The 19,029-nt window shown below is 31.4% G+C and overlaps 2 protein-coding genes across 2 annotated transcripts; one reads left to right on the top strand and one right to left on the bottom strand.

Annotated features, from left to right (window-relative positions):
- Positions 1-607: 607 nt before the first annotated feature.
- On the bottom strand, positions 608-7,113 carry LOC139499951 (uncharacterized). Its single transcript, XM_071288614.1, has 5 exons — positions 6,837-7,113; positions 5,194-5,339; positions 4,651-4,758; positions 3,769-3,872; positions 608-1,528 (listed from the first exon to the last, which is right to left on the bottom strand). Exons 1-5 carry the CDS (start codon positions 6,972-6,974, stop codon positions 1,356-1,358), a joined length of 669 nt encoding a protein of 222 aa, XP_071144715.1. The 5' UTR covers positions 6,975-7,113; the 3' UTR covers positions 608-1,355.
- Positions 7,114-8,361: 1,248 nt separating this feature from the next.
- LOC139502351 (placenta-specific gene 8 protein-like) lies at positions 8,362-16,281 on the top strand. Its single transcript, XM_071291812.1, has 4 exons — positions 8,362-8,546; positions 11,986-12,192; positions 13,781-13,917; positions 14,680-16,281. The coding sequence occupies exons 1-4, from the start codon at positions 8,534-8,536 to the stop codon at positions 14,770-14,772; spliced, it is 450 nt and encodes a 149-aa protein (XP_071147913.1). The 5' UTR covers positions 8,362-8,533; the 3' UTR covers positions 14,773-16,281.
- The last annotated feature ends 2,748 nt before the right edge of the window (positions 16,282-19,029 follow it).

The raw sequence follows: 19,029 nt of genomic DNA, 5'->3' as shown, positions 1-19,029 counted from the left end.
ACTTGAGGTTACCACAAGACCATGGAGAAGGATTATGGTACAATGACAAATCCATATGTGAAGAACACAGAAACAAGAAACATATTACATGCTATGTCTTTGTTAGTAGGAACCCACTCATGATTTCAAAGTTACAAAAAAAGTAAAATAACAAAAGTACCAAATTCCAAGAGAAATTCAAAACTGAAAGTCCTTCATAAAATGACCAGATCAAAAGCTTTAAGGTGATACTCAACACTTTCACTAAAATTAATTTGGCTCGTTTAATTTTCATAAAATTTTGTCAAAGTATTTACTTTGACCCTTTAACAAAACTATAAAAATTTCAAATATTTTGAACCAACCGTTTTATCAGAAAAATTACACTGGTTATATAGCAGTTTGACAAACACCAATTTTGATCATTGAGAAGCTTAATATTCCCTTTACAATACACTGTAATTAAAGCGTTTAGCTGACTTTACAGAGTTATCTCCCTGTAGTGCTAGGTACCACCTTAACAAATCTTAAGAAATGGAAAACAACCTGTAACTTGTTACAGGTACACCAATAACCCAGTTATACTTTCCATTTAGTGCTTACACAGATAATCAAATTAAAAATGCAATAAGAAAAAAATATTTATTCAAAAATAATTCATCACAGATCAGTATAAATTCAACAGCATAAAAATATGTTAGTTTTCACACATTTATATTCTCTTTCATAAACAAATACACAGATACACAAATTTACACATAATATAGTAATGTAAAAAAAAAAACATATAGGAAGAATGAATTTCAGATAAACAAATGGAGGTTAAGTATTGGTCAAATCAATACTTTTATTAATAAATGCATAAATAAAAACACAATACTTAACTTGTGGCAAGTTTAAAGATTGCTTCCATCACAATTCTATTTGAATAAATACAAAAGCAGAAAAAATGGGAACTATTGAAAGAAAATTCAAAGAAATGAATATTTTCATGTAAAAAAGAACTAAATTAAAGATGCAAGCTCATACATTAAAGATTAATGCTATAAATATTGCAGATAAAAAAAACATCAACACAAAAATAGATTAATAAATAAATTAACAAATTTTCTCATCCATGAGAAAAAATAGTTTGAATTCTTTTCTATCACATTATTCTTAAATTTTTGACAATTTACTTATCTTCCATATTATAAACCATACAATAATCAATATAAGTCCATTTTTTCTGTCAAATTTTTTCATTAAAATTAGTTTGTGGTACAATTTGAACAAAATTAGTTAATGTTCTTTGCCCCTTTTCATCAAAACAAAGACTTGCTACCAGCTGTAATACCAATAGCAAAAATACAGATTGGTCAAATTGGTCAACATATTTAAAACAAATTAGTCTGTAACATAATTCGTATAAATTCTGATTGGTCGACTTTCCCATCACCATTAATGTCAGCTTCTTCTATCATTTCCTCTAAGTCTCTCTGTGCAAACTTCATCCCAGCTTCTGTGCATATTTGTTTTAAATTGTCTAATGTAATAGATCCAGAATTGTCTAAAATAGAAATATGTTATTAAATCAAGAATGATTAAATCAATATATTATGATAAAATTTGACAATCCTACAATATTTACATGATTTCATAACATGTCATATGCATGTGAGGTCATAACTTTTTTTAACAGATATATGTGTGTTTTGGTAAAAAAAAAAAATTTTTAATAAATTACATGACAAACACAAGCTATCTTTTTGTGTTAAATGTTGTAATATAAACCAACTTTGTTGACATGACACGGGTTATGTTCTTCTCATATATGTTATGATGGTATGATACTAAACCCCTAACGGGAAGGATTGTGCCTGATGTTCATATCTTCACTGGGCTTCTAAAATGTTGTAAATTACAAATTTTTCAAGAAAATCACAAACAGGCTTTGAAAATTTTGGCAAAATGCATGCTTCCAAAATGTCGTATGTAAACTTGAACATTTTTGTAAATAGCAGTGAAAAAAAAACTTTGAAATTTCTGGATTATCCAAGAACTTAAATTATTTTCACAGAAATAAAGAAATGTACAATTATTTTTTTCCCAAAGCCATTCTACAACGATTTTCAAGTTTTTATACAACATTTTGGAAGCAAACTTTACAAACAACTGACATTGGCAATTTTATAATATGTCTTATTTCACACATTTTGATTGGTCTAACTGCATGCTATTTTGTAATACCAAAGATTTCCTCCCGCCCAGACCATTGGTGTAAAAAAGTATTTTTAGCCAAAAAAGTCATATACGACATTTTAGAAGCCCAGCGACGATATGATGAAATCATAATCTTTCAGTCAGTTTAATTGAAGTCTGGAGCTGGCATGTCAGTTAACTGCTAGTAGTCTGTTGTTATTTATGTATTATTGTCATTTTGTTTATTTTCTTTGGTTACATCATCTGACATCAGACTCAGACTTCTCTTGAACTGAATTTTAATGTGCGTATTGTTATGCGTTTACTTTTCTACATTGGCTAGAGGTATAGGGGGAGGGTTGAGATGTCACAAACATGTTTAACCCCGCCGCATTTTTGCGCCTGTCCCAAGTCAGGAGCCTCTGGCCTTTGTTAGTCTTGTATTATTTTAATTTTAGTTTCTTGTGTACAATTTGGAAATTAGTATGGCATTCATTATCACTGAACTAGTATATATTTGTTTAGGGGCCAGTTGAAGGACGCCTCCGGGTGCGGGAATTTCTCGCTACATTGAAGACCTGTTGGTGACCTTCTGCTGGTTTTTTTTTCTATGGTCGGGTTGTTGTCTCTTTGGCACATTCCCCATTTCCATTCTCAATTTTATTCAACTTTGTTTTTTTAGTTTTTTAAACTTAAGTTGAGACAGGTTTGCCAGATTAATTTGTTTAAATTTTTATTTCTTGTCAGTTTTAGTTGTGTCAAAATTTATGTTCTTTGGACAAAGAAGCATAACTCTGAACTAACTGGGAGTGTTTAAAGGGGTAAATTCAGTAAATAAATATACGTCATCAGGAACCGCCCATTTGGGGGAGAGCTTTCTGTCTAAAACTGAAGTCATGTGCTCTTCTAATTGGTAGATAATGTTTGTAATAAATATTTTTTGGTAGATGGATCAAAACTAGAGTTGAAAAAAAATAAAAAAATAAATGCTGTATGTACTAATTTTATTTCCTACAGGGTTGAAAAGTAATGGGGGTCAGTATAGGAATTCAGTGTGAATCTACATTGTTTGTAAACAAGGCCATGTGAATGCCCAAAAATGCTGCATGACCCTATGTTTTTATTGTTGCAAAAGATGGGGCTACATTTGTACTTTCATGAATGATATATGAAAGTTTTTAATTTCTAAAGGTAAATCAGTTATATAGATTTATTTCCACACATAGATTAGCATTAAAGTCAATGGGAGATTTTTTACTGAATTTACCCCTAAAGTAATGCTCTTGTGCACTTACTGGTAACCAATAGATTTTTTTTATGTTAGTTCAGAGAAACTTTTATGACAATTATTTTTCCAAAAGATATTATGAACTGTTGTACTATAATGACAACCTTATATCTAGTTATTAAAATTGAGAATGTAAATTGGAAATGTGGAATGTGGCAAGGAGACAATAACCCCTGACTAAAGAGCAGATTACAGCCAATGGGTCTTCAACACAACAAGAATATAATTGTATTATTAGAAAAAAAAATACCATATAGATCAGAGAGCAAATATCTCTAACTCTAAACAAACACTGATCCTCACAGAACATAATTATCTACCTTGATCAAACATTTTGAATCCCTGGAGTATTTCATCATAGATGTCTCTTGCATCATCTTGTCTGTCAATGATGACTTCTAAAAACTCTACAAAGCTGATCTGGCTACAAATATAATATAAAGTATATATGTAAAAACTAAAGTTTATTCTTAAATGTACATATTGAAAAACAAAATTATCCCTGGCATAGAAGAACAGAATTATCTTCATTTTTTTCCAACATATAATACATTTTCATTTCTAGAAATTTTGCACCACTTTAATAGTTATTATCATTTTTATAGACTTCAGTTTCAACATTACATGTTTTTTTTGCATTTCAGATGAAATGGCAAATCTTCAACAGTTTTTTGCAGTTTCCTCACAAATCATTGTGAAGATATTAAAATGAGAATACATACAAGGACAAATATAATTCATATTAGAGTGTAATTGTTCTATTCAATATGCAAGCATCAATTTCGATGTTACTTGTGCATTTTATTCATAACCTCAAACTTAGGGGCCTTGGTGGCCAAGTGGTTTAAGTAGTTACTACTGAAATCACAAGCCAGTCAACACTGAGGTTGTGAGTTCGAATCCCGCTCATACAGGTGCTCTTGACTTAAATCTTAATTGACTAGGATTGTCAGTTTTCCAATCGAAGGTCATGGTTTTCTCCTGACACTACAGCTCCCTCCACCAATAAAAACTGACCGCCACAAAATAGCCCAAAAGTGGTGCTTAAAAGTGGCGTTAAAACACAAAAATATCAAAAATCAAATCCTTGAAACTTATAATTGTCTTTGATTTTGACATTTACACATGCAAGAGGGGTTACAAAAAATAGAAGTCTTCTAAGGATGCATAAAAGGCCAATAGGGCATTTATAGAGATTTTACCTTTTTCCTTTGACACTGACATCTGAAATCATATCTTTGGCATCCTCTCTTGAACATTTAAAGCCAAGCGCTCTCATTGCACGTCGTAACTCTTTTGCATTGATATATCTGAAAATGATGAGTAAATCAAGTATTGTTTAATCATGCATGTACCTGAGAATCTGAACTTTACATGTTACAAAGGGGGAGACATTTTAACTAGATAATCGTAATATTTCTGAAATTTATAGGTTCAAATTGTTCTTAGAAATTCATTTAAGAAAATAAATTATGATAATGAAAGAAAGTTTATACCAATACTTTACATGTATTTGGAACAAGGATTTAAAAGTGTTTCCGAATCGCATATTTGAATTTCTTTATTATTGTTATTTTTCATCTATACACAGTTTAAACTTAATGCACGTCATGTATATATGTGTTAGTCTACCTTCTTACAACTTTTTTCTAATCAGATATCAGTATTTCCCTGTTTTAATTAGCAAACAAAAATATCCACATTGAGTTTGATAAGTGGTTTATCTCCTTATGAAATAGGCTTACCCATCAGAATTGGCATCAAACAATTCAAAAACAACAATCAGGTCTCTTATTTCAGAAGATGTTAAATTCTTCAGGATTCTATCTGTTACTTTGTAACCATGAATTTCTTTTTCATTCACAGGATGTTGTTTCAATAAATTAATGAGCTGAAAAATAAAAAAAAAATTGTTTGCTGTTTACATTTATATTCTGAAACATGTTAAACCATACAAGTAAAAAACAGAATTGTATAGATTAGTCAGATGTACCAGATCTCCTTTACTTGGCAATCACAATAGGGGTATCATTTTTTTTTGTTTCTATTGTATTTCAGTATTGGGTTTTAATATACAACTTTATTTGGTGGCAAAACATAATTAATGGAATATAACTCGACATGTATATCAGATTTAAAAGCACAAAATACTAAAAATTGTTATCATGATAATTTATGAAAATAATTTTTTTAAAACTAATACTCATATTTATGATTGATATGACAAGGGTTGTAACTTACAAATGTATATGTTTAAATGCTGGTAAATAACAATTGCCATTAAAGAAGGCTCCTATCTTCAAATCAATGGTCTTTATCTTAAAGAAGACCATACTTTTCCTACAGGACAGTTTTTTCAATAAGGATATCAGATCCATTCACCCTAATAACATGTAAGCCCCGAGTCTGTTTGCCCTGTGTTCGATCGCCCAAAGTCTCTTCGCTCTAAGTGTGTACGTCCTACCTTTTTATAAACCACAATACATTGTATTAAAAATTTATTGAATTGTATGTTAAGGTTTTATTAACTTAAGATATTAACATATATGGAAAATATTACAGGAAATTTATATTTCTCAAAATTCATAATAAAACATTGAAATAACGAGTTTTTTTTCCCATTAATTTACTTCATTGTAAAATTCATTTTTATTTTTTTTTTAAATGCTAGTCATGACTGTTGGTTAAAGTGTAGAATGCTGATAAGTAATGAGTATATTACATGTAATTATGATTTCTTTGATCACACTGATTGTTGAATTAATTGCCTTTTAAGTGGATTAAAATTTAAAAAAATGTTTTTATGAACAACATTTTTTGAACAAGATGAAGATAAATACAAACAGATGACTTTATTTTCAGCTGTATAGTAAAAAGATCTTCTATTCCTGTACACTTTCCTGCAAATCAAAGAAGAAGAATAATATGATAATGCAGCATTAATAATATGTGGTAATGCCTTGGTTCATAGATGAAGGCTGTACAGTGACCTATAGTTATTAATTTCTGCGTCATTTGGTCTCTTGTGGAAAGTTGTCTCATTGGCAATCATACCAGATCTTCTTGACTAGTATTTCACTAATATAGGACAAAAAAAGAACATAATAAAACTCAGAGCTAAAATAACCATGGTGAACGTGTACTAGAGCAAATGTGAATCAGGGCAAACAGACCAAGACTACACATTATGATTGATAGATAATAATTATCCATCATTATACAAGTCATTTTTCAAGTATCCAGTTAATTAAAATATTAATTAAACAGATGTCATGCAACATGTGCAAGTGTAACTTCTATTATAGTTCTTCAATTCACACTCCCAACCTAGACAGGGTTATGCACATCAAAAGCAGACATCACAATCATTTAAGTTTGTTTTTCATACCTTTTCTCTTGGAAGTGGGGGCGGTGGGATATGAGCTGGAGTCATTGGATCTCTTGGTCCTTCGCTAGTTTTTGTCTCTTTCTTTGACTTCCCCTTTTTACCCTTCCCTTTCTTGGATTTTCCCTTTTTCTTTGGCATGATTATCTTAGTTTTGTCTAATTGTCGTCTCCGCGTTGTTCACTCAATCAAAGCTATTGTTTTTACAACGTTAATTAGTTTGGTTTCGGGCACCTGTCGGCGCCATTTTGAAGCTTTGTTGTTGCTGTGTGACGTAGCTAAAAACTAACGGATTAGTCAACAACGCAAGGGAAAGGATAATACTTTCCGGAGAATGAGTTTCAAAACAATTTTCTTTTAAATAGAACTTTGAACCTCTTTGTTTGATAGTTTCTTCTGTTTCAATATTCATAAACTGAACATTAATTTCTCAAAATATTAAATGCAATTGAAAATAAATAAAAAAAAATAAAAATATCGAACTCCAAGGAAAATGTAAAACGGAAAAACCTTAAAATCAAAAGCTCAAACACACCTTACTGCGAATGTAAAACAAATGAACCAAATTTCTATGCAAATTAAGTTACCCTGTGATATTCATTTCAGACACAAACTATTTTAGATTATTAGTCAGTAACTATCCACAACATTTACCTTGAAACATTAAAGTCATTTTATCAACTGGAAAAGCAAATATTGTCTTTCACTACTCAATGTTTTCCAATCTTTCCATCGGCGATTTCGATTGCATTGATAGTAGGAAGTACCTCAAAATTCGTATATTTTTCTCTTAGAATTATGAGAGTTTTAATTTGAAATTGAAAATAACTATGTTATACATGATGACGGAGATTATATAATTAATATACATAACAGTACTTTTTTTAGTGAATTAATAAAATGAAAATGAATTCAAGTTCATACTTTTGACGTTCTTGTTGAAAATCCTCCTTGTGTTGTCTGTTCTTATTTTAAATTATAATTCTTTGATTGCCGCCCCATGCGTTTACTTAGACGTTTTATTTAACGGGAACATTGCTATTAGGAATACTGACCCATGTTTCTCTTTCTACCATGAACATTTGTGCTGTTTTAAAGCTTTACAGATTAAAAAAATGGTACACGGAATTTTTTATATGTTACACGATGAACCCGAAAAAAACCTTCTCAGAATTCGACTCCTAGTATTAACAACAAAAACACATGATTTTCGAATGATACTGTAAAATCAACCTGAATGAAAGTATATTTTCGATTACACGATTCATAGCTTTCAAAACATCATTTTTCCCTTATAAAAGATATAGTGCATATATACTCAACCCGGTTTAAAACAGTTTTACTTTTATATTATGATTCAATTCATTTACAAATCTTTTTTTTTATTTGAAGCCGACGTTGCATGATCCCCCCGAATGAAAACCATATTTCGATCATACCATTCAACGCCAATAAATATACTCTGCTTGATCCATGATCAGCCCGAATGAAAGAAAATTTTCGATTAGCAGTTTCAACACCATGCTTTACATTTTAACCAGCAACTAGTGACTGATGAGGTTGAAAATCGTTGTAATATTATCTTGATGATTGTTTGTCATAAGTGCACACGCACATCGGGATATCAGCTGCCGAACATCCCTTGTCTTAAATCATCAATGTCGATACACGCGCATTCATGAAATTTTTGAGAATTTACCATGGATACGAACGGTAAGCTATTTTTGTTTCACTTGTAAATCCTTTTTTGATGTATATGTCTCGGTATATGTGTCATTTTTGTTAAGAGATTATGAGATAACTTTGCGAATATATGTCGATTTATCTATATCAAATACCGGAAGATTATATACACATGCATGATGCATGTAGACAGTAATGTTTTGCACACTATTGCTTCTCATCCTGCTTTCATGGTGCGTAACAAAGTGGCCTTAAAATACAATAAATGTCGATCTATGAAACTTACAATGGTGTGATTTTTACTCGATTTTTAATAGTTTTTGTAATGTACATTTTACAAAATATTTTTCAACAGAGCGAACAAGTAAGAGCGTGGGAATTAATTTTTGGAAAATATCAATTAACCTGGATTTTGTCAACATTCATAATCGTTTTTGACAACAATAATATAACGATCAATAAATAATAACCTGAATGTAAATATTCCCACTGGGACCTCGTAATAAGATTGATATATGATTCATATCATATTCTCATTGAATAAACAGATTTTAATGTCATAGTTATTGTCCAGTTTCTGTGAGTTATTGATATACTTTATAGTACAGCCCGAAGAAGATAGATTGCCTTAATCCACTTTGAAGTTAATTTAAGCCACCAAAACTAAGTTATATTGATATATATTTCATATTCTAAAATTATTATTTTTGTAAGTTTTTGTTTTGCTGATGATTAAACAAAAATTATGTAAATATTCAATTATAATGAATAGTGCGGGAATTTTTCGCTACATTGAAGACCTGTTGGTGACCTTCTGCTGTTGTTTTTTTTCTATGGTCGGGTTGTTGTCTCTTTGGCACATTCCCCATTTCCATTCTCAATTTTATTTTAATGACCATAAATTGACCGTGGGACATTGTAAAAATCTATAATATTAATTCTGATAGTACGAGGAGACGAGTCATGCACAACGAGGAAAATGTTTTATCAGTTTTTTTTCGGTGACACTACAGCTATAGTCTTTCAAATGTCTGAACAAACCCAAATGGCCTTCGTTTTATTTTCATTTCTATACAGAAAGAAATGGGCTATGATACAGCTAGTAGCAGATGAATCAAAAGACTAAGTATTTGTGAATACTTTCTATAAACACACATTAATATTCAATTGTATGCAAAATAATATCAATAAAGTCTCTTCAATCTCAGTTTCATTTTTCCTTTTCTCTTTAACTGTAGGTCAGCGAGTGCAGATATAAAAAACCTTGTTTAATCTGTCTTAGTTTACAAGTTTTTAGAGCGAATATTATCATATGGTCATATTATCCACATTTATTGATATTACATATAATGAACATACATTAACGCCTCATATCCATAAAGCTGTACGTTTATATAGACTTGACATTTTGATAAACGAAATTGAAACAGTTAGTACACAATCGTCTGATAATCATGAAAAGTGATGCTTCTGTTTACACATACCAGCCCGATGAGTAACGACTGTTTTATTGAAATCAACAACCTTGTACTACAGAATATATAGAATGGTCGTAAAGCCGAAACACACGTGTTTCATAGCTTTAAAACTCATCAACATTTCTGTAGTATTCGCTCACAATTGTATGGGTAATTAATTATCAGCTCCAATAAACACTTGATGGACTGGGTAACCAATAATCCAGTATTAGGCTACGTATGTGGAATAGTCAAGAATTGTAAATATTCCTCGAAATATTCACATGTTTGATATAAAAATTAGAAGATTATTATTGCGAATATAACGTTATTAAACGTATTTATAAAGCTTTCCGAATGCGCATGAACTATTTGCCACTGGCATTAGAGTTTAAATCCAGTACTCAATTCTTTTCATATATTTCAAATATTTTAAAAATCATACCCAATATTTTTTATTATTAAAAACACCACTAGCTATATTCTGCTATTTTATTGAAAGCAAACATAAATTTGTCAAATTTTCTGACTGTGGTTTTGATTGTGTCTTTAGCTAATTACTGAATTTCAGATAATAATGATATAATTAGAAATCTTATTACGTAGTTTATCTAAATTTCTCAACCTTATCATGTTTTCTGAAGATTAAAAAAAGATACAAAATACAGCGGTTCATCCCTACCACGCATTGCATAATAATGTATTACGCATACATGCAAGTAATAAGTGACCTCAGTAAGAACAAGTCAATGTTTCTGACGTAGTATAAGAAAGTATGGCAAGCCGTTTTGATATTTATTCAATTTTAAAGATATTTTTTAAATTTAATCTTCCAAAAGTCTTGCCAAAACTTAATATCCTATCATCTAGAAACAAAGACCACGTTGAATATATAAATCCTTCCAAAATCTATGCTCTTTAATGGATTTGAAGACGATTGTAGCGGCAAACACACTGAAGTCACATATTTTATTTCTAGAAAAAGTCTCGAAGCTCTGAAAAGATTAATATTTTAGTATTTGCTTTATTTGAGCAATGTTTTATTACATTTTGCGCTTAGCATACAGTTGAGAAAGGAAATGGGGAATGTGTCAAAGCGACAACAACCCGACCATAGAGCAGACAACAGCCGAAGGCCACCAATGGGTCTTCAATGTAGTGAGAATTCCCGCACCCGTAGGTGTCCTTCAGCTGGCCCTAAAAATATGTATACTAGTACAGTGATAATGGACGTCATACTAAACTCTGAATTATACACAAGAAACTAAAATTAAAAATCATACAAGACTAACAAAGGCCAGAGGCTGCTTGTTTGATGAAATCGGTGCATAGTACAGTAGCAATTTAAATCAGTATGTAATAAGTAATAAGTTCATTAATATCCATGTTATCAAATTGTTAATAAACAGCATATTGAAACAAAAATTACAATATGAAAATGCCATGTTTTTTGTGTTTGTGTAGCAAAATTGATCAGCAAGACAAGATCTTCAAATAAACCATCATGACAAGAATCGGCATTCGATTTTTTAATGCAGTTTATGGCCTTTTATTATAACTTTACCATTTTTTGTGGTTATCTTATCCCATAATAGATTAAAAGAATTGAAAAAATAAGTTATTTGATCAAGAGGATAAAATTTACAAAAAACATCAACATTACTTAAATTGTCAGTCAACTCTTTATATTGTTACACATGTTACAGTACACCTCTTTTATTTTAATTTCTACCAATAAGTGGCAATTGTTGAAGATACAGGTGAGCGGCAAAGACTCTTGAGAGCCTCTTGTTTCTTTTTTCCTATTAACTCGTGTTTTACATGCCTTCTATTGATTCTCATTGCTTTGACGTTTTATGAATTCATTTTAAAGGACTCGAATGTGAGCTGCAATATATACCAAACTACGTCATGTTTGTTACAGTATTTAACAACTTGTGCGGTCATTAAATTTCAATCATGCATTTTTATTATGATTAACAAAAATCTTTCCTTTTATCTGTTATTTGTAGATTCAGACGAGAAAGTTAGAATGACTGGAGGTTCTTTTGCAAATGAAGACACATCTTTAGTAGTGTCAACACAACCAAAAACAATCTCTAGAAGGGAGAGTGAAGCCCGAAATAAATCAGCGTTCAATGGACCGTTTGATGACGCTCATTGTGAAAGAAATTGGTCGTCTGGAATATGTGCATGCGGTAAAGATGAAAGAAGAAGCGGTAAGTTTTAATTTAGCAAACTATAGTTGGGTTTTAATTCATACACACGATGGTTTTTTATTGGCTGAAAGTCAAATCGTTTGATTCCTTCATATGCCTTCATTTCGCCGTATGAAAACAAACCATACCGGACACATGAAAGCAACACTAGTATACTTCTTAAATGATATACATCTATGGATATACATACAAAATCTTTCTTTGTGAAGTTTTACTTTCAGATTCAAAACAAAATATTACATAATCACCCTTTTATACGGATACAAGTTATTTCTTAATTAAAAACAGGAAATTTTATGTAAGTTCATAATCAGCTAACGAACAGATCTAGGCAAATTCTTTCTAAAATTTCCAAACAAGTTATTTTCCTTTTTGCCGTGTGTTTGTTTATAAATTCAACATTTGCTGGATGTAAAACGGGAAGGTTGAGATTAATTCAAAACATATATATGTAACCATGCCGCATTTTTGCTCCTGTCTCAAGTTAGGAATCTCTATTGGCCTTGTAAGTCTTCTGGATTTTTTTTTGTAATTTCGGTTTATTTTGTATGTTTAAGAGTTTAGTGTAGCGTTCATTTCGTTGATCAACTACACCTTATTGTTTTGGGGTCAGCTGAAACCCGAATTCAGGTGCTGGAATTTTTTGCTGTGCTGAAGACCCATTGATGGTATTGGGCTATTTTCTACTTCGGATGACTCCTTGGCATATTCCTCGTTTTCATTCTCTATTCTGTTATATACATAGGCGCTACTTTATAATAAAAAAAAATGTCTTTAAATTGAGTAGCATTTAAAATTGCATGAATTTCAATCATGAATAATTAATGATATCAAAATACCTTATAGATTTGTTCCGATGCATTAAATTTTATCAAAACCTCTTTTATATTAAAAATAGTCTAAAAATATAACGTTTACAATTCTCCGTTTCAGAATCTAACGGACTTGCTTTTTGTTTCATTGTTCTAATCGTACCCCAAAAGTGAAAATAAGATTTGTTGAAATTCTATTGCTGAGGACGGTAAGCCAATCACATCAAAAAACCCGCGTCTTGGTTGTTTCACATCTAAAACACAAGAGAATGACGTTACAAAAATACCTGGAAATTCCATTTGTTGATTAATGTGAAGTTCAATATACGTTTATCATTATTATATTTTGGTTAGTTGTGTCAATATGTTGTTTTTTAAGGTGGTACCTAACACCTTGACTAAAATTTATTTGCGGCTTGTTTAATTTTCATAAAATTTTGAAAAAATATTTACTTTGACCCTTTGAAAAAAGTATAAAAATTTCAAAAAACTTGAGGGACCAAACACTTTCTCGGAAAAAAAATGGTTGGATATAGCAGTTTGACATACACTAATTTTGATCATTGAGAAGCTTAATATTTTATTAACAATACCATGTGATTAAAACGTTAAGTTGATTTTACAGAGTCATCTCCCTGTAGTGTTAGGTACCACCTTAATTGGAGTGTATACTGCAACTCTTTAATTCATTTCATAACTTTGCATGCAGCCAATTGAGGTTAGGCTATAAACATAAATTATTTCTTTGAAGGGAATTTTCTATTTTCCTTTTTCAGGTTGTTGTTATTTCTGTTGCTGGCCTTATTTTAAATACATGATTGCAACGAGATTAGGAGAGACGCCATTTATGGCTTTAATTCCATGTGCAGCATTTGCCTTGAGGATCAAAGTTAGAACTTTATTTGGAATAAAGGTAATGGAACTAAATACTGTTGACAAAGCATCACAATTTCTAGGATATAGATAACCCATTGCCAAAGGAACAATAAAAGAGGGGTGAAAAATACCAGATGATTAGTCACAAGTCTAAAAAAAAAAGTTCTGACAATGCCGTGACAAAAAAACAAAAAATGACACAAAACGAAAAACGGAACAAAACACACTATAGAAAACAAATTAAAAACTGAGCAAAAACAACCCGGCCTCCCAAAAAACTGAGGGAAACACATGAACCATAAGAGGAAAACAACGAAACGACTAAAACACGGAAGTGCAACAAAAACAAACGACAATGCAACACACAGAAACGGTCTATAAGATAAAACAAAATGCCATTTTCCTGACTTGGTGCCGGACATTTTAAGAAAAAGTTATGGGTTTAATTCATAAAACGTATATGAATGAACGGACAAAACGCTTCAATTCCCGGGTATATAATTCACACCACGACCATTTACAAAAATGCTCTCAATCTTTACTGAAATTTGACAAAACCATTTAAATGTGTTGACCCTGTCAATGACACATTTACAAAGGAAATTGGCTTTTCCAAAACATATTTTTAAAAATGCCTTTGACAAATTGTCGTTTTGTTTTCTAAATTGTTAATAAATATTTATTCTTTTTTAACTTTGACAATGATTATTGAAATAAAACTTGAATTTCCCCCTCTTTTTTCCCTAGCATTTTTAAAGATACAGAGCTTTCTATAACAATGTTTACTCTATGCTTGCAGGGTTCTCTTGTAAGTGATTTTTGGACCACGTGTTGTTGTGAACCATGTGCGGTGTGTCAGATGACTAAAGAACTTGATAGTATTGGGATGTAAAATGTCTCTGTCGATAGAAAATGAGGATTTTGTCTCTCTCTCTCTCTATGAATAGTGTCTATTAGTTTAGGGTTTTCACTGCATGGTTAGTGCCTTTCAGTGCAATGGTCTCTACGAAGAATATCCACAATCCCAAGAGTATTTATGATGGAAGTATGCTATTTCAAAGAAGTAATCAAGTGTTCAAAGTCGAATATTGTAAACTATACGTAGACTTCTGCAATGTTCGAATTGCTAAATTGTACCCAAAATTGCTCTATATGGACACGAGGCAAATAGGTATATTCATTTCAATAGAGCGTGGATGATGAAGTCCATATTTTCCGTGATACAAATTTAGATATACAGTCGTTTAAATTAAGTAACTATCAGTTTTTAATATTTTGTCAGATTTATCTAATCAAAATTCCAATAGGGAACATACTTAATATAATTGTATCAATAAACAATATTTTTTTTTAGATGTTTTGGCCATTGGCCTTCGTCAGTTCTTTATTTTCCGTCACAACTACATGACTGACATTACATTTGTATTTTCTTTTTCAATCCTTGAAAAAAAAAATAAAAAAAAATAAACAACATTATCAAGCATTTTTTATTCCGATATAACATCATGGTATATTGTATGTCAGCCATTAGTTGTGAGGAAAAATAAAGAACTGAAGAAGGCAAATGGACGAAACGTCTCAAAAAATTGGTTTATTTATACAATTAAATTTATTTAAGCTACGCAACATTATCAAGCAATTTTTATTCCGATATAACGTCATGGTATATTTTCACCTGAAGAAAAAAGTGCCTTAAAGTTTTTTTCCGTAATCACGGTAATTGATTGGAACAAAAAAATTAAAACAAGACACATACCAAAATGAAAAATTTTGTAGTCGTTATGTTTCTTACTTTGACTTCATAAATATCCTCATTATAGAGTTGGGCGAAAAATGTTTTAGAAGCACAATCGGCAGCCTGTGGCAATCGAAGTCATTTATTTTCAGCAGAATGTCCCGAGTGTGTAGGTAAAGGTAATATGTTTGGTTAGCATGCTTGCTAGTTGAACAGTGAAATGATTATTAGGTTAGGTATACTACCCTCCTTTCGGAGTAGTCTAGTCCTACAGACAGATATTTTTGTTATTTGTTTGACTAGTCTACTTTTAAAGGAGTGTAGTACATCTTTTTTTTTGTATAACTTACTTTATTATGACTTCACGGTTCAGCTAGCAACCAAGCTAACCAAACATATTACCTTTACATACACACTCAATGCATTTTGCTGTAAAAGATCGTTATAGTTTAGACTACTGTTTAGAATTGCACACTATTTAGTAGATGGATCTTCTTTTATCAATTAGATAATAGTTTAATTCAGATAGAATGTTTACATTAAAGCCAAAAAAAAAAACAGTAACATAGGTTGTTAATAGTATTCATATACATTTGTAAATTGAGTGTAAAAATGATTGTAAGGATCTGTTATTGTATATAGAGTAAATAAAATTTATCAACTCTTTTAGCTTCTTTGAATATGTTGCAATATAGATGAAACCAAATGATGGATTTAGATTTCTATTCTGTAAACGACCGATGCCAGATTATGTTTGGTTTCTTGATATTTCCAATTAGGATTTTTCTGAAATTCCTAGCTAAACGCTACTAGTATTTTATAAAATTGATTGATGCTTGCTAAACATCCAGTGGCAAATATTCCATGTATGTTAAGGACGAGATCAAATTAAAAATAAGTACAGTAGGTAGGTCCTGTAATAAATCGGGATAAAGGTAGGAGAAATTTTGACTGCCACCTGGAATTGAGGGTATATTGAATAGGGACAGACAGTTTGCAGTGCAACAGACACTCTACAGTTCATACAGAGAGTTATTACAAGGGTTTTTAGTGTGCAGAGAGCATTAGATTCTCCATTCACGAGGCATCGGTTTTAATGTCCCAATTCTGACCGAACGTGGCAACGTACTTATAAATCCCGCACAGCCAAATTGACGTATCACTTCGCTTTTGGCAAGGCGTTTTACTGTCTTTCGGGAGAAATCCAAAGTGACCACATTTCTATTTCCCAGTTATCCTTGCAGCTGCTGTTCCATTTTATATTTGTAACAACATAAACAGCACTGTCACGTGACACACAGTATATACTGAATATTTGAATAAAATTGAGAATGGAAATGGGGAATATGCCAAAGAGACAACAACCCGACCATAGAAAAAAAAACCAACAGCAGAAGGTCACCAACAGGTCTTCAATGTAGCGAGAAATTCCCGCACCCGGAGGCGTCCTTCAGCTGGCCCCTAAACAAATATATGCTAGTTCAGTGATAATGAACGCCATACTAATTTCCAAATTGTACACAAGAAACTAAAATTAAAAAAATAATACAAGACTAACAAAGGCCAGAGGCTCCTGACTTGGGACAGGCGCAAAAAGCGGCGGGGTTAAACATGTTTGTGAGATCTCAACCCTCCCCCTATACCTCTAGCCAATGTAGAAAAGTAAACGCATAACAATACGCACATTAAAATTCAGTTCAAGAGAAGTCCGAGTCTGATGTCAGAAGATGTAACCAAAGAAAATAAACAAAATGACAATAATACATAAATAACAACAGACTACTAGCAGTTAACTGACATGCCAGCTCCAGACTTTTATTAAACTGACTGAAAGATACAATGTATGATTTCATCAAATGAACATAAGGCACAATCCTTCCCGTTAGGGGTTTAGTATCATACCATCATAACATATATGAGAAGATCATAACCCGTGTCATGCCAACAACTGGTTTTTGAATAAATGTGTTTAGTTCCGATGCAAAGACCCTATAAGTGAATCAATATTAACGCCAAAATATGCAATCTTTAATGACCTAACAACAGTATCGTAACTATATCCCTTCTTAATACGTCTATTCAAAGGTTTTGTTAGTTTTTGAGGTGAATACTGACACCTTTGTGCTTTATAAAGAATATTTCCATAAAAAATTGGATGTGAAATACCTGAACGTATAAGAAGTCTGCATATATGCATGTTGAGCTATATTTACGAATGATGTCCTTATACCGATGATAAAATTTAGTAAATGTTATGACTAGTTTGTGATATCGAAAACCCTGGTGTAATAATTTTTCAGTTATACATAAATTTTTCTCGTTAAAATCTAAAACATTGTTACATACACGAGCGAATCGTACAAGTTGAGATATATAAACACCGTAAGATGGTGACAAGGGAACGTCACCATCTAAAAATGGATAATTAACGATAGGAAATGAAAAATCATCTCTTTTATCATAAATTTTAGTATTCAGCTTTCCGTTAATGATATAGATATCAAGATCGAGGAAAGGGCAGTGGTCATTGTTAGTATTAGCTTTATTTAAAGTAAGTTCAACAGGATAAATTTCTTTAATATACATACTGAAGTCGTCATTATTGAGAGCCAACATATCATCCAAATATCTAAAAGTATTATTAAATTTGTTTATCAGATGTTGTTTGATGGGTCTTTGCTTATTTTTGTCATAAATTGTAACCCATAGCAATACATAAACAGGTCCGCAATAAGTGGTGCACAGTTAGTCCCCATTGGAATTCCGATAATCTGACGATATACGGAATCCCCAAAGCGAATAAAAATGTTATCTAGTAAAAATTCAAGGGCATATATAGTATCAAAGCATGTCCAATTGACATAGTTTTTTTGTTTATTGCTACTAAAAAATGACCTAAAAGAGTTTGAAAATATATATTCACATTCTGACTTTTTAAATGCCCATTTAATTAGGTGTGTGAATTTTTCTTAATGAGAATGTGAGGCAATGTGGTATACAGGGTAGAAAAATCAAAACTTTGAACAGATTCAAAATCACCAATATAAGCATGCAATTTATCAAGTATTTCCAACGAGTTCTTGACACTCCAACAGTAATTAATTCCACTATTTTCGAAGGCCTTATTTGAACAATCTATTATCAGGTTTTTAATTGTACCAAGTGTGTTGGTAAGAAGAATAGACAATTTAGTAGTGGAACAATGGCTTGAAGACGAAATAAATCTATATTTATAAGGTGTTTTTTGTAGCTTCGGAAGCCAGTACATAGTTGGGACTTTCATTGTATTTGGCTCTGCTTGTAAAGCGGTAGCTAAAAGTTTATGTTTGTTACAGATGTCGTTTTCTGAAAATGGAGTCAGTTGGAATGTTGGTGAATTGGTGATTTCTTTTTCAGAACCTCAATGTAAAATTT

Source organism: Mytilus edulis, chromosome 13, assembly GCF_963676685.1.
Source record: "Mytilus edulis chromosome 13, xbMytEdul2.2, whole genome shotgun sequence".
Taxonomy (NCBI): Eukaryota; Metazoa; Mollusca; class Bivalvia; order Mytilida; family Mytilidae; genus Mytilus; species Mytilus edulis.
Note: the sequence above shows the minus strand (reverse complement) of the source record. Positions and strands in the feature narration are given on the sequence as shown.